The sequence below is a fragment of the Brachyistius frenatus genome, unplaced genomic scaffold, assembly GCF_029030835.1.
Source record: "Brachyistius frenatus isolate BFR_SWC_R1_liver_20210118 unplaced genomic scaffold, ASM2903083v1 Contig_71, whole genome shotgun sequence".
In the NCBI taxonomy this organism is placed as follows: domain Eukaryota; kingdom Metazoa; phylum Chordata; class Actinopteri; family Embiotocidae; genus Brachyistius; species Brachyistius frenatus.
Window position 1 is genome coordinate 1524173 of NW_027210670.1, and position 15930 is coordinate 1540102.

At 40.1% G+C, this 15930-nt stretch overlaps 1 protein-coding gene across 1 annotated transcript in view; it reads left to right on the top strand.

The window, feature by feature from the left end:
- The window catches only part of slitrk4 (SLIT and NTRK-like family, member 4), a 39280-nt gene extending 26193 nt beyond the window's left edge, over positions 1-13087 (top strand). Inside the window, exon 3 of the mRNA XM_069707701.1 lies at positions 12858-13087. Coding sequence (XP_069563802.1) covers positions 12858-13087 — 230 coding nt within the window. The remainder of the gene's footprint in view (positions 1-12857) is intronic.
- Positions 13088-15930: the final 2843 nt, after the last annotated feature.

Here is a 15930-nt window from a genome sequence, read left to right on the forward strand (position 1 = left end):
GCTGCGTACCTGCTGGGAGGAGGAGAGTGAACTCGCCACCGGCAGATTTCAAGTGTGAATGTACTTGATGAGAAGGCTGTTCCAAGTCCATGGCTGGGTCTCAAATCTATTCAATTATTCTCTTCCTTAGGACGAAAATAGCTACTTACAGTCATAGTCACTAGATTAAAAGACGTTTCAAAGGTGGGTGGCTACAGTAGCCTCAAATCATTATCTTTAAAGGAAAATCAAAAGCTTCAATTGAAACAAAACTACTCGGGACCATCAGCAATCAGAAGTTGTGGACCCACTCCAAAAAAGAGTCACCTTGTTATATCATCAGTTTAAGAGGTTTCCAGCTGTGAATTATAAAATGTCCCATATGGCAAATAAGTCAGTATGAGTGCAGTCAGTGTTCAAGCAGTTGTTCCATTATTTACTGTCAATGGAGAAGCTCCAGGATTCATCAGTGCAGTTTGTCCCTTTGCAGTTAGGCTTAAAAAACTAACTTGGATTTTCAAAATATGACTACGCAAAAACTACATTTTATGTAAATTCTATTTTTATTTAAATGCTCATAAAACATAGCCGTTTTTGGTGTTCTTAAATATAGACTTAGACTGTTTAAAAATCACATCAGTATTGCATGAAGTCATGTAAAGTGTATACTAAACCGTAAAATATATATAGCACATGTGCATGCAAAGTCATATAAGCATGTAGAATGTCAAAGATGACAGAAATATGCAGCATGATTGCAGGAAACCCCTGTTCTTAACATCATTTTCACCTGAGGCAAAAACAGAACATTTTTGTCATTAATGAATAGACCCTGACTATAAATCACATTTTACATAATGCAAGTCCTAGTCTAAGCTAATCTTTATATTCTGCTAGATGCAACTCTTTCATCTGCCTCTCACTGGCACTTGAAGAGGCCTTTGGCTTTAGCACCTCGCTGCAGTGCTGCATCTAAAATTATAACTCTCAAAGTGGGCCAACGAGATTTAGATTTCACTGCACTGATGTGTAGGTGCCCTGATGCTGAATTGGAGAGGTTCTCATGATGCGCTCCACATACTGTGAGACTGTTTAAATTAAATATGTGCCATTTGTAATCACAACAGATCTGATTGAGATGTATGTATGCATGTACACTAATGATTGGCAGTTTCCATTTAACTTGATGCTGCAAGTTAATAGCAGAAGAAAAACAGTTATATTTTAAACTGTTTTTATATCAGTGCTGCATTCAGAGGTCTCGCACTTTTTCTCCACTGAGAATTTCTTCGACAAAAAGAAAGTGTCCGAGAGCTACATCAGTAGCTAACATGTATTCACATAGCTGAGCTCCACCAAACTGAATAAGCTTCTTTTATGTGAAAATAAATTGCTACTCAACATATACATACTCAGACATCTGCTCTACATGTAGACAGCAATGAGTGGTACTTTGAGTTATAATTTGATGTTTTCCAGGAAGCTCTTAACAGCACACCTAATAATTATAATTAAGGCTATTTTCATACCAGACTAAACAACCAGTGGCGAGTCCAAGAAATCATTCAGTCATGAATAGTGTCCCCCAAACTGTTATTAACACCGGGGATTTACTCCTGCACTCTCATAATGTACAGAGAACTGGCAGCGACAGATTTGGAAAGTAATTGTTTAAATTGGTGAAGAGGCAGAGATATTGTGACTTCAGCTCCTACTGGGCTGGTGAATTTTCAGACACAATTGATCCCTCACTTTACCAAAAATCTACTTAAATATTGTCTTGCATTACATCCTCCCTGCCTGGTAAAGGTCCATCACTCTCTGTGCCAAATTTGTAACATAGGTTTTTGGTTTCTGTCTCTAAGCCCAAACTGATGACATCACCAGGCTTATTTCCATGAAACTGACAAAACTCCTTCAGAGACACGTAAACCGTTTCACGTCTTTTTTTCACAGTCTGGATCGTGCTACATTGAGCCTGGATTACCAACCGTGGAGGCCAGGGGTTAAATTGGGCCGGAGCACATCTAAGCTGAGCTCACTCGTGTACAGGGTTTCAACTCTGACTTCAGGCATGAGGCTTCTCAACACAGCTACTACTTGATAAGAAATATGTTTTGTAGAATTTAAGATTCTTCCCTCACAACTCCACAGTATAATCGATGAGGTTGTTTTTTTCTGTTCAATAAGTATTTCATGCACGTTTAACTTGATTAAATTATTAAAATTCCCTGATACAGAAACAGCGCTACTCAGCTTGCAACGGAAATTAATGTTCAGTGTTTTCCTTCAAATCAGACAGGTAAGATGTATCACACAGGTTCCAACTTTAATAGTGATATTATCTCCAATACCGCCGCCACCCCCTGAATGATTCTGAGCTTCATCAGAACTGCCAAAACCTTTTCATTTCAGCTGAACTCCAAACATGGTTTCCTCAGAATCTGAACATTGCTTTCTGTCCTGTCAGAAAATGTATGTGTGGAGTTTGCAGGTTTTCCACAGTAAAATGTGCATTAATTCTCAGTATTGCACAATATATTTATATATTTACAGTATTGACATTGCATTGAACATGAGGCTATCCGTATGCTGAACACAACCTCCACTTGAAACAAATTACAAAAACACCTTTTATCTGTTACTGCAGTTGTTCTCTCATTCTCTCAGTCTGCAAATGTATTTTGTTCAATCTTAAATCAAATAAAACCATTAATCTGAACTGGCCGAATACTTTGGTTGATAAATGGTGCATTAGGATGATGTTTCCTCTTACAGGCCTGCACTTGTTTTAAAATTACATTTACCGGTAGCAAAACCATTTAACTTTTTGAATCAACAACATGAATTACATGAAACACAATATACTTCAGTTACACAGTGGATGTTCTTCCAAAGAAAAATGTACCCTGACTGATGTACCATTACAACTAACTAGCTCACAGCTAGCAAAAATAATGCAATGATTTGCAAATCCTGTAAACCCATGTTTAATTGAAAATAGGCCAAAATAAATTAATAAATGTTAAAACGGAATTTTTCTTGTTGTTTTTTGAAAAATATATTCATCAAAATATTTTGAATTTGATGACAAAATTGTGTCTGTTTTTAATGCAGTGCCACCTGAGGGCCCAACTATCACGGCCATCTAATATTGCTTCTCAGCCTTGTCCCAGAGATTTCTCCAGATTCGGTGAATCTTTTAAGGATTTTATGAACCGTAGTTGATGAAATCCCCAAAATTCTTTAACATTACATTGAGGAACATGATTCATAGATTGTTGCACTATTTCCCAGAAAAAGTTATTCCCATCGTGATGAATCCCTCCTCATCTTCACTGCTGAGAGACTGTGCTTCTTTGAAATGCTCTTATTATACCCAGCCATGTGACTCAACTGTTGCCAATGAACCTAATTAGTTGTGAGATGTTCCACCAGGTGGAGATTATTAGCTTTACATAACTTTTACAGTCTTTTATCCACATTTTTTTGAGACTTGTTACTGGTATCAAATTCAAAATGGGAATATATTTTTTCATAAAACAATAACATTTCTCTGTTTCAACATTTGATATGTTCAAACAATGGTTTAAATAATTTGCAAATCTTTGCATTCTGTTTTTATTTACACTTTACACAGCGTCCCAACTTTTTTTGAAAATGGGGTGTCATACAAATTAAAAACAGTGATAGTGATGGATTTTCTTATCATGCCCAATGAACATTTTCACACATTGGGCCATCTTCTGTAAGGAAGAATTTTGTTCTTCCAGTGAGACTGTTGAGTTGGTTTGAGGGCCAAAATGTGACATGCTGTTTGATTCAAGGTAGAAAATTGTTCCTACCGAGTTTTTCTTTTACAGTGGCTTCCTGGAGTCTAGAACCTGATGGAGCCATACAAGATGTGGATCTAGCAAGGGCTTCAGGTGATACATTTTTGGCTTTTCTTTCAGTAAGTCTCTCAACCTTGAAGTCATGTCGTTCGGTACATAAGAGGTCACCCACTTTATTATTTTTGTCCTGGAATTTCTGGGACAAATTTTACTTTAGGTCAAATGTTTTGATGCCACAATCATAAACATCTGAATATTTGAGCTTGGTGTTGTACAATTCTAATAGTTATCATTCATCTTTCAGTAGAATTTAAATGTTTTTTGTGCTCCCCTGTTCATTTTACGGTGGTATAAACACACGTTATTAAATTGCTCTCAAACAATGCACATTTCTCCACTTCCTGCTCTGAAAAATAAGTTTATTTTTGTGAAGTTGTGAACATAAAGAACATAATTCAAAAGAAAAAACAACCTGAAAGAGTATGAATAAATAAAAGACATTCTTTGCTCTCTGTCCTGCTGCTGATTTCTAGTTATTGTTGGAGTAAACAGTTAATTTGCTGAGTGACATGGGCCGTCATATTTGCACAAGTAAGCACAGAAAGTGACAAAGGACGTGCTTTCTGTAATGTTCAGACATACTGTCCCTGCGGTAGTCAAGGCTACAATGTTTGAATAACATGTTAAATGTTTATGACCTAACAATATGATTAAGAGTCAGAAATGCAAAAGGAATTGATGCCTGGTTTATGTTCAGTGGCAGCATTGTTTCCAGTCTTGCAGGTGTGGCAGACTAATCTCAGAATGAGAGTCATCGGGGTCAAAGTGCTGCAGGTTTCTTACTCTGGAATATGTTTGGCTTGATGGCAACAAAGAGGTGAATTCCATTATTGCGAATGTCTATCACTCACTCACTCACTCACTGACAAAGTTACACCATTAGTCGGCTGAATTTCCCGTATCCATCTCAAATTAAAGGCCCTCGTTTCAAATTAAAAGCTCTTTATTTCTTACACAGTCAAGTTATATATTAGGTTTTGACCTCATCTTGTTTAACCTTCATTTAAACTTCTCACCTCAGTTTGTACTTTTTAGTGCCAATATTTTAATAAGTTTACACCCACTGGCATTTATTTTTTATTATTTTCAATTATATTCCTTTGAATAACTTGTAAAATAAGTTTTGTACTCTGTCTCACCAAACCTGTATAACGCAAAAAAAAAAATAAAAATGACCAGCTTTAAATTGTGTATCTGACAGAGTTTAAGGCTACTGACATAAAGGATTGGGAAAGATCATGGTTTTGCTTAAATATATATATATATATATATGTGTGTGTGTATGTATAAAAAAGATGTGTGAGAGGTGGTAGACTTGTAGCCAGGCATTTTCTGAAAAAATAAAAATGCTGCAGGAAATTTGTTTAATTAGGCAGTTAAATGATAAAGACATGACTTCAGTACAAGTATTTCCTGGCAAGAATCCAGGTGACATAATTTTCCCTACAACTTTTTGTTGGTAATTTAAATGAGATGTATGTAAACAGATTTGTACGACACAGGTTGCTTGGTTAAAAGCCTTTGATCAACTGACCTATCGTGTCTGCTGATTTTGCTGACCTCAGGAACATTTTTGAGTGTTAGCCTAAAATAAGCAATGGCCAAACAACACCAAGGTTGAAAAAAACCTTCCTTTTCCTTAAAAAGCCCTCCAGCGTGACCCGAGTCCAACATGAGTGGCATGACAACATCGTCCTCTGCCTCTTCACAAAACGGCACAGGAGTAAAAAAAAGAAATGCCAGTCATGCTCTCTGACCTGGGCCGGTCTCTCAAAGCAGTTGAGAAATCAAATAGTCTTTTGTTTCAGAGACATGACAGTGCCACCAAAACACCTGAGCTCAGCAAATGGGTTCACAGCCCTTTCCTTGCCCTTTCTCGTCCTTCCCCCTCCTTCTTCTCATCTCTCCATTGTTTCCCTTATTGACCTCAACTTGCTGCAGCCTCCACTTAACTGTCCTCCTCCTCCACGCCTGCCTCTTCTCTGCCTTCGTCTATCCGTCCCGTCGTCTTCTCTTCATCCCTTTATCTCTCCTCCTCACTCATTTTATCTCTCCTTCTCATCTTCCTTTGTATGCTCTTCTCGCCTCCTCTCCCTCGGCCTCCCAACCTTTCCTTTCAGAGATGCGTTCATTATTCTCTCTCAGTCTGTCCGTTATGCCACACAGACACACACACACACACACACACACACACACACACACACACACACACACACACACACACACACACACAGATACACACACACACGCACGCACGCACACATACACACACTGTCCTCTTATTTCCCGTCAGCCCAAGCCCCATTTGACCTTAGTAAATGCAGCCATAGAACGCATATTGATTTATGCATACAGATGGAGTGTGTGTGTGTGTGTGTGTGTGTGTGTGTGTGTGTGTGTGTGTGTGTGTGTGTGTGTGTGTGTGTGTGTGTGTGTGTGTGTGTGTGTGTGTGTGTGTGTGTGTGTGTGTGTGTGTGTGTGTGTGTGTGTGTGTGTGTGTGTGTGTGTGTGTGGCTGTGAATGTGTGTGTGTGTTGTGTTGTTCACCCTTCTCAATGTCACATGCTTGTTAGCTTCCCAAGTCCCTTTCAGAGTGTGTGAGTATGTATTAGTCAGAAAAAGCCGGGATGAGTGTTATGTGCATGCTGCTTGTTTGTGTGTGTGTGTGTGTGTGTGTGTGTGTGTGTGTGTGTGTGTGTGTGTGTGTGTGTGTGTGTGTGTGTGTGTGTGTGTGTGTGTGTGTGTGTGTGTGTGTGTGTGTGTGTGTGTGTGTGTGTGTGTGTGCATGAGAGCATGCTTGCAAAGCCTGTAGTGATTGAGATGGAGAGGGTGTTGCATGGTCGCTCGTCTGCATGCAGAATCATCCAGACCCCGATGCAGTTTGATGGACAGCTGCTCTACCCAATCAGGGCGCAGAGATAAGGACAGGGCAGCACTTTGACTGGTAGATAAAGGAGATGGATTAGCCCACAGGACCTGGTGCTCTCTCTCATGCACATGCTTGAATAATGTTGCTGTTTGTTTGATGAAGAACAAGTGAGGGGATGAGACAGAGGGGTACATGTTGGTGGAGAGGGGTCGGGGGATGCGGGTGGGGGTACAGAGCTATTTGCAAAATGAGACAAAAGCAAAAGCAATGAGGAGGAAGAGAAGATATCCAATCTGCATAAGGGACAGGGAAATGGGAAAGCAAAGTAAAATAGGAAGAGAGGAAGTGAGACAGAGACAAAGAGAAAGAAAATAAATAAATCTATGACGTGTAAAAAACAGTTAATGAAAGACGCGAGAAGAGGAAAAAGGATGAGAGAGAAATAATACATGGGAGAGCAGAGGGGAGCAGAGTTAGAGGGATTCCTGATTCACTGCTGTGTCACCTTCCCACGCTGCCATGCAGAACTTTATATTCAAAGCAACTTTGCAGTGTATAGATTTCCTGAGGGTCACGAGGGAGTTGAATCCCCTGCTTATACCGTTGGTCTGTGCATTCAGAAGAGTGAATACTGGAGCAGTGAGCGGAGGCAAAACAAGACGAAGAATTTACAGCGGGATGACGATGCTAAAATAAACATGTTCAATGTCAACGTTTTGCATCGTTAGTTTGCTAACTTTTGCTTGTTATAATGTTTATTCCACATTTCATACCAATTTATCCAGTTATAGTCAAAATAGTTCGCTCAAAACCACAAATACGAATAAGTGATAATATGATCAAATTGGTTATCACTCTTCATATAATAATAGTCGTATGGTGCAATGTTGTTAATGCAATGACCTTGATTTAAAACCTGTTCAGGTGCCTTGACAGAGATGCTTCAAGGAGGCTTATGTTTAATCAATTTTCTTTTCAAGCATCTTTTTTCGCAGGATATTAAGTGTAACTAAACATACAGACACAATTTGTTCTTATTTTGCCTGAAAAAAAAAATGCAGAGTCAGTGAAAGCATTTTTTTTCTGTCCGTAAAAGCGTCTGCAGCTCTTTCCTTCAGGTTTCATGTAGTGCCAACAACCCTCCACGTACAGTCCATATGCAGGGAAAATGATCAACCTTCATATCAACTCCTCTCTTTTCTCATTGGACTGTGATGACAGAGCAGTCAGAGAACAAGAATAGGTCAACATCTTGTCTATGGCTAACGTGAGGGCAATTCCATTGAAACAAGGGCTTTTATCTTAAAACTGATGTTTCAAGATAAAAGCCCTTGTTTTAATTCTTCTGTATTAACAAGTCACGGCATTTAGCCGACCAATGGTTTAACTTTATGACGTATTTACTCGAACAGTTGTGTTTATTGGGTTGACTCAATCACCAATGTTCAGAGTCTTTAGGAAAATGTGGGCGACAAAAATCTAAAAGTGAGGGAAATGTGTTCCAGAGTTGTGACCTTGGTGGGATCAACTGATGAAGTTGAAATCACAGGCCGTGTCTCAATTTGTGCACTCACGTACTTACACAAGTCGCACTGTCAAGTATGAAAACACGCAGTGCACTATAAGTATCCGTATGGTGTACTCATAATGCTCAAAACATGTATGAGATGCTGGACACTTCTCACCCGTAACGGTCGCCATGTTGGCTACATAATGAGAAGGTAGGAACCACAGAGCTATTTTCAAACTACTGAAAGTGCCCGTCATTTCTGGTAAGCGAAAAAATGTCCCCTCGGGGATTAATAAAGTAACTACCTAACCTAACCTAACCTAACCTAACCTAACCTAACCTAACCTAACCTAACCTAACCTACCCTAACCCTAACCCTAACCTAACCTAACCTAACCTAACCTAACCTAACCTAACCTAACCTAACCTAACCTACCCTAACCTAACCTAACCTAACCTAACCTAACCTAACCTAACCTAACCGCAAAGTGACTGAATTTAGACAACACTGCCCTGTCGAAATTCATGCACTAAGCAACCAAAGTTTACTAACATGTAACATACTACATGGAAGTGTAGTGATGGGTGAATGCAAATTGAGACAACCAAAGTATTGAGCCTTTTGTTGACTATATTTTAACATGTGGTGTGTTGCAGGATTCACTTGTGTAGTTCCTTTTTTAATTATTGTTATAAACGACAGCTTTATTCTGTGGGGTTAGAAGTGAGATACCACAGCTGTAATGTCAGTTCTTCTACTTCAGTTGCATGACACATTTTTTTATGGCTGTTCCAAAGTAAAACAAAAATAATTATTTAGTATAATTTAGTCCAGTTTTAATCTTGGTCATTCAGAACTTAATGGATCCATAGAGCCTGAGGGAAGACAACAATTATATGACACAGTAGTTAAGTGAATACAGAAATAAAGGCAAATAAAACATTGCAATGAGTGTATGCAAAGTATTCAGATACTTTTGGCAGCACAATAACAGGTCTAAAGTATTAGTGTGTGTATTCATGTTAATGCATCACCATGACATGGATCGGATGAAGGAGGTCGTTGCAAATTTAAGGTAATGTGTTGGTTTGAGGCCACAGAATTGTATTTTCGCTGTTTATCAATGCTGTGCATGTGTGAGGCTCAGCTGGTCTCAGTGCTGCTTGTCACTCATTTCCATGAGCTGTCTAAACTGAGCCAGAGTGTGGCCTGAAGCCGAGGTAACCCCCATCTGGGAAACCTCTGGATGCTGTGAAGGAACAGACGGTCAGTCAGCGAGAACAAAACGCAGCACTGGTGGGCAATTTTTTTTTTTTTTTCAAAAGGTGCTTTGCTGTGTTTTCTCATACTGTTTTCCTACATTGGTACTGCTGACACCTCTTTGCCATGTGGCTGGTAGCCTCACGATAGTCACAACTGCAAGCCACACCTAAAGTTAACTGCATGCCAAGTGAAAATGGTTAATGCCCTGGAGCCAAAAATATGATTTTTGGTAAAAGTCAGGATTAAGGCCAAACAGTCAGAGTCATACTCACATTAAAACTGAATCTACAATCTGCTTATTTAGTGATTAAATTGTTAAAACACTGTACATCACAACGTAAACCATATTTAGCATCCTAAATGGGTGACTAATGTGTTTCTTTTGTGTCCAAGTGTGCCAACAATCCGAGCATTATTGTTGTGGATTGTGGGCTTTAAAAGGTTACAGAATCCCAGCCTCATACGGGAGTCTGCTAATAGCTTTAACCAAATCTGGCTTTGTAGGAAATGTGCGTGGACCATCATCAGCTCAGCCAGCTCGGGACAAACATTGAAGATAGCGTTAGTAAACCAGCCGGGCCACAGTGAGGCCGGGCTAAATAGGTCATGGGATGCGCACTCGCCGATCCCCTTGAGAGGAGAGCAGGGGTGTGATTTGATGAGTCTGGGTCCCGTGGTGAGACTCTACCTAAATTTACTCTGAGTCAGTCTGGGGGATGGAAACGCAGTGCTAGAAATCTCGGGTGTGTAAGCCCTAAGTAGGAAGGACAGTGTGTATTCATGTATTTAATGTCATTTGCATAACTTACTTATCAGCTGTTGATAGAAATGTTGACCATATTGGGGACTGGATGAGTGCCTGTCTGGTTCAGGGACACTCTCTGTAACCAATCTGCCTTTCTAAGCCGTAGTAAGCCGCGCTAAGCCAGTTTGAAAGTTGCTGCCGGTCTGCTGTATGCCTACAGCATCGGGTGACGTGTGTGTGTGTGTGTGTGTGTGTGTGTGTGTGTGTGTGTGTGTGTGTGTGTGTGTGTGTGTGTGTGTGTGTGTGTGTGTGTGTGTGTGTGTGTGTGTGTGTGTGTGTGTGTGTGTGTGTGTGTGTGTGTGTGCCATAATGCCCAGAGGAGGTTGTTGGGCTGTAGATAGGCCACATACAATGTTCCCATTTGTGATAGATAGAGACAGGGAGGGAGGAATGAAGGGAAACAGGCAGAACTGGAGAGAGGAAGTGAGTATTTTTGGGTCATGTGGGTTGCCCTATTTATCAGTTTCTGCCGAAATCTCAAAGGTACAGTACACACACACACACACACACACACACACACACACACACACACACACACACACACACACACACACACACACACACACACACACACACACACACGCCGTTACACACCAACAATCCATTTTGCTGAGTAACATCAAAAAAGGCCTGTTTGCTTGAGCAGCTTTTCGATATTACCTGCCATCAATAAATCATGTTTTTTTCCCCCCGATTATTGTGCAGGGACGGCGGTAGAGATCACAACACGAGGGCACATGTTGAAAAGCAGCTTCAATAACATAACCCTTTAATTCTACATATGCAACGTATGTACCTCAAAGTCCTTTCTAGTGTTCTTCAGGTTTCACTGGAATAGTGCTGAATCTGCATGCTGCACACTCTTAATATATAAGAACGCCGTGAACAAAATCTCCAAGAGGTTTGAACACCTCTTCTTATTTAAAGGATGTGCTTTACGGGATCTGTGTCTAGTATAAAATGTTCAGCTTTAGCAGAACACTGTGTGCAGTATGAATATTTATACCTTTATTAACATTTCCAATTCTTGAAAGTTAAGACCTCTCCTCTGCTGCAACCTCAGCGATGACAACCACCAGTCATGCTGTTGTACATCACTATAACAAGACTGAAACAACACTTCATTTAATCGTGTAAAGGCAGAAGCATTACAATTACAGTGTCATGACACATTTAAAAAAGTTAGTTCGTACAGTCATTAAAATGTAATATAAATAAATGTTTTCTCTTTAAATAAGAGTATAACTGGTCACATCACCAGAGTTTACTTAAGGTCATAACCATAAAAATATGGGTCAGAACCAAGACCCACAGCCCCAAAGATAACCTTATTCTGCATGTGGTCTAAGAGTGTGTACACAGTAACTGTATGATGTTTTTTGATGCGTCTTTACACGGACAATGTGATATGTTTTCAGGAATTATATTTGATTTCATCACATTTCTTGCTCGAGAAACTTCATAAATGACTGAGAGATGAATGCTTCAAACCTCTATTTCTGCTGACTAAATCAATCTTCAAAAGACATCATTAATGTGTTGGACCAGTGTAGCTGTCTCTCTTCAAGGTTGGTATTCACTGGTAACCAAACTGGTTACAACACAAATCGAGAAGGAGTACAAGTCATCGGGATCTGTGGAAAAACTTGAGTGAACTTTATTTTTTAAATTCCATTTTACCAGAGATGTGTTTTATAAAGATGGAAAATAATATCCAGGCTCAATAAATAACTGGAAATAGTTTTCAAAACTAAAGCTTTCTCATTTATAGTCAGGCGTCAGATCGACTTGTTTAATCGCACCAGTGCAAGACTAGAAGCCTGTATTGGACATGATCTGGCTTTATCATACTCTAATTACATTCCCCACAATGTGTTAATACTGTTTAATTTACTTTGTAATGAAGAACAATGGTGGTCTAAACAGATGCTTTGGTTAAATTCCGGTCAGCTTATTTTGCCTTGACATTTCTGATTCTATTTCAGTCACTGCCCCTCCATGGTGATCATGGTGACGAGCCAGTTTGTACATTAAGAAATAAAATACTATTGAGTCTTCCTTCAACTTTCTCAATGTGGTCTTCATTCTCAACAAACTCCCCCAACATCGGAAACTCGTAGAAGAAACGATCAGCAGCCCATGCTGACCAATCTTATCTTCGCTGCACTTGTAGCCCTGACATGCAGTTACATTTTAAAATTGGTGCACATCAGCTCTGGTTTACCTTGCAAACTTCCATAGTCAAAGTCGTTGTTGTGGTATTTCCAGAATAAAAATCTGACGAAGTATTTAACTCTTGGTATTTTACAGTTTCTGATACTCAAACCAAAGGCAACTTTTATGTGACCAGAAAAGTGAGATTTGATACCCAGCTTCACAATTATACATGGTGCTAGCTCATGTTATAAAGCCTCTAGACCTGGAGAAGGCACACTAATTGGTGCACAATAAAGTAAATGGCTTAAGAACCTCTCCACTAATTAAAATCATCTTCATCTACATTGTCATGTTGTTGTGTAATTTCTTTCACTCCTATAGACGGTTGCCAGAATCTGCCCTCACCGTCTGTCTCCCAGGTGACTGAGGAGGCCAGGATGGGAGACCGAATGACCTCAAACAGGACCTCACAGACCGCAGAACACTTCATCAGCCATCACACTGGTCGAGGAAAGAGCCCCAATTCCTTACTCAATGAGCAGAGGGAAGTGAGCCACAGTGAGAAACACGTTGGACAAAGAACCAAAGAATGCCACAGCAGTTGCAGATAAATACGTTATGTCACATCCAATACTGACAGTTTTTAACTTTCAATTCCAGCATTTTTTTCACCACTAATCGGCCCTGTAGTAACTTATGCATATGTACTGTATGTAACCAGACCAGAACTCTTTCCACAACAAAGCAAAGAAGCTAAGTGAATCTGCGATTACCAATCTGCATGTTATTCAAAGCATGTTTTCTTCCCCTGAAGCAGACACTGTGAAACTCATGGTTCCCATTACAAGAGCTTTTGTAAACCATGAGACTCCGAGGCCGGAGTTTCTACAGATTCTGATTCCCCTCAAACATTGTCGCAGCTCATTTCACCATTTAGTTCCTCCGCTTTTGTTGAGGTCATGTTAATCAGCGCAGCCAGCTGCTGGAGTTCTTGGCTGGAATGAAAACCAGCACACTCTCAGGCCTCAGTGGGACACAGTGTGAAAAGCATTGATGTGCTGCATTCAGGAGGCTGACATCAGGATGCCGCGATGCTTTGGAGTAAAAAATGAGGCAGCATTAGCGTGCTTGGGAGAAAACAACAGCAGTAATTGCATTCCCCTTCTATTCCACGACCTATGATGGTTCTGCCTAATGTAGTCTCTAAGGAATATTGAACAGTTGCAAGTAAATATCAGCCATCTGTGTGAGTGTAGAGCTTCCTGTTCAGTGCCATTCAGTCAAATCTGCCTCGCCATGGATGTGGATTTAGTCTGGATATCAGCCTCTTTGGATCTTCAATCCATCGAGATCTGCTCAGTGAGATGACTGATGGATCAAAAGGGCAGGTTTGGATGCCTATAAGTTGCCTTTAGCCAGGGCAACAACATATGTTTTTACATGTCACATCCTGTGAGGTGTTCTTTTATGAAAGCTCTGTGTCAGACTGCTGTGTCAGTTTGAGGGACGTCCAATTGTGCAGTGAATGTGCGCTGGATCGTAGTCTTCCAATGGAAATGGAAATAAAAAGGATAGGAGAGAAGAGTTTCTTAACAGTGCAGCTCTTTAAGATTTCCATCTTTGCCAAAGTCACGCAAATTTGCTCTCCTTTTGCCTCCATGGTTTTGGTTTGTCTATGTCTGTTTGGTTGGTTTGTCAACATGGCTCATTGCAGCAGTGACACTGTGACATCTTGGTCCTAAATTTGTCAGAATTTTGCTGCAGGCTGTCTTTGGTAGTCATGATAGTATTTTTTAATAGCGGTCACTAGCTGCGTATGAATCAGCATCACTGTGTCATCTGTTGGTTACTCCACAATAAAAGGGTTCAGCTCTGCTGTGTTGCATCATGGGGGCCTACATCTCCTGCAGAGGCCCTCTGATCATCACACCGTGGGTCTCCAACCTGCTTATGAGAACACACTGAGCTAAGAAGAGGAACTGAAGTATCAGGTTAAAGTCTGGACTACTCTCCTGCCTGGTGTTTTCTTTTTTTCTTTTTTCTTTATCTCCTTTGGTTACTGTGTTTCCTTTTGTCAAGATCATGTGATTATAGTTAGATTTCACTAGTGTAAAGAAGTATACTAGTGATTTATACATTTAAAAGAGCATTTTATAGTAACCTGGTGTTATCAGACCTAATTTCACTGCGTAAAATAAAGGTCTTCTCACCCTCCATTTTGGACAGTTTCCAGTGAGTCCAGGTGCTGCAGCAGCAATAGCTCAGACTCACTTGAACATTTAAGTTTTACACTGTCTAATTCCAATTAAATTCAAGATGTACTTTTATAGAGTTAAATATAAAATCATTGATCCAAATAATAATCATAATCATGACAATAAAAACATATGGTCTCAGATTTTTCATCTCAATGTGATCATAGAAGAATAGGTTTGTTTTAGGTTGAGGACATTGTCCAGATGACATTTTTATGGTTTAGTTTGTCTTTTAATCTGTTTTATGTACACCCTTGGATTAAGCAGTCAACCCGACACTTCTTCCTCTTTGCAAAGTGGTCATGGTTCTCATCAACGATGTGAAAGGGTCACGGAGACTCCAAATGCAAATGCATGCTAATAAATTTCAGCAATTTCTTGGGACTACTCAGGCTGGGTTATCTGCATGGGTCATCCACACTTCATGGACAAATTCTGGACCTTGAATTTGTTTCAGAGGTGTTGCTTAAAGGTTTAAGAGATCCAGTGTTATTTCTGTCTCCGCTGCCATTGACTTGGACATCATATGCATAAGCCACTGCTGCACATAACCTACTGCTGCTTTGCATTGTCTTATTTTACTCTGAAGTTTCTTTGCTCTCAAGTTTTGACTTGTATTTTTCTTTTATTTGCACACTGGCTGCAGCATCAATTCCCTTGCCTGGTCAATAAGATGATACGAATATGATTGTTGATGCTCACAGACTTAAACATATATTATTACAATAACATAATCTGCCAACATAGCTATTAAAAAGCACACACACACACACACACACACACACACACACACACACACACACACACACACACACACACACACACACACACACACACACACACACACACACGTGCACAACAAACACATGCACTAACACATGCCGAGGACTAGCCTTCCACCTCCCCTGCTGCATATTGTGCACAAACAAGTCATGTCAGCTTTCCGGTCACAGGCTTTCTCCATTGCCAAACATTTGAATGGATGTTGATCCATAAATATTTAATTGGCCTTCCGTCCCCCCTGGGAGGAGCGACCGAAGCCTCACTGTCTGACTAACAAGACTCGGTGAAGAGGAGGACCGAACTGAGTGTGGAGGAAGAGAGAGAAAAGAGATGGCAGGAATAATCACATGACGTCTGTGTGCATGCGACACCACAAAAAACTGGAGTGTGTGTGTTCTTCTGAGTGAGTGGATGCA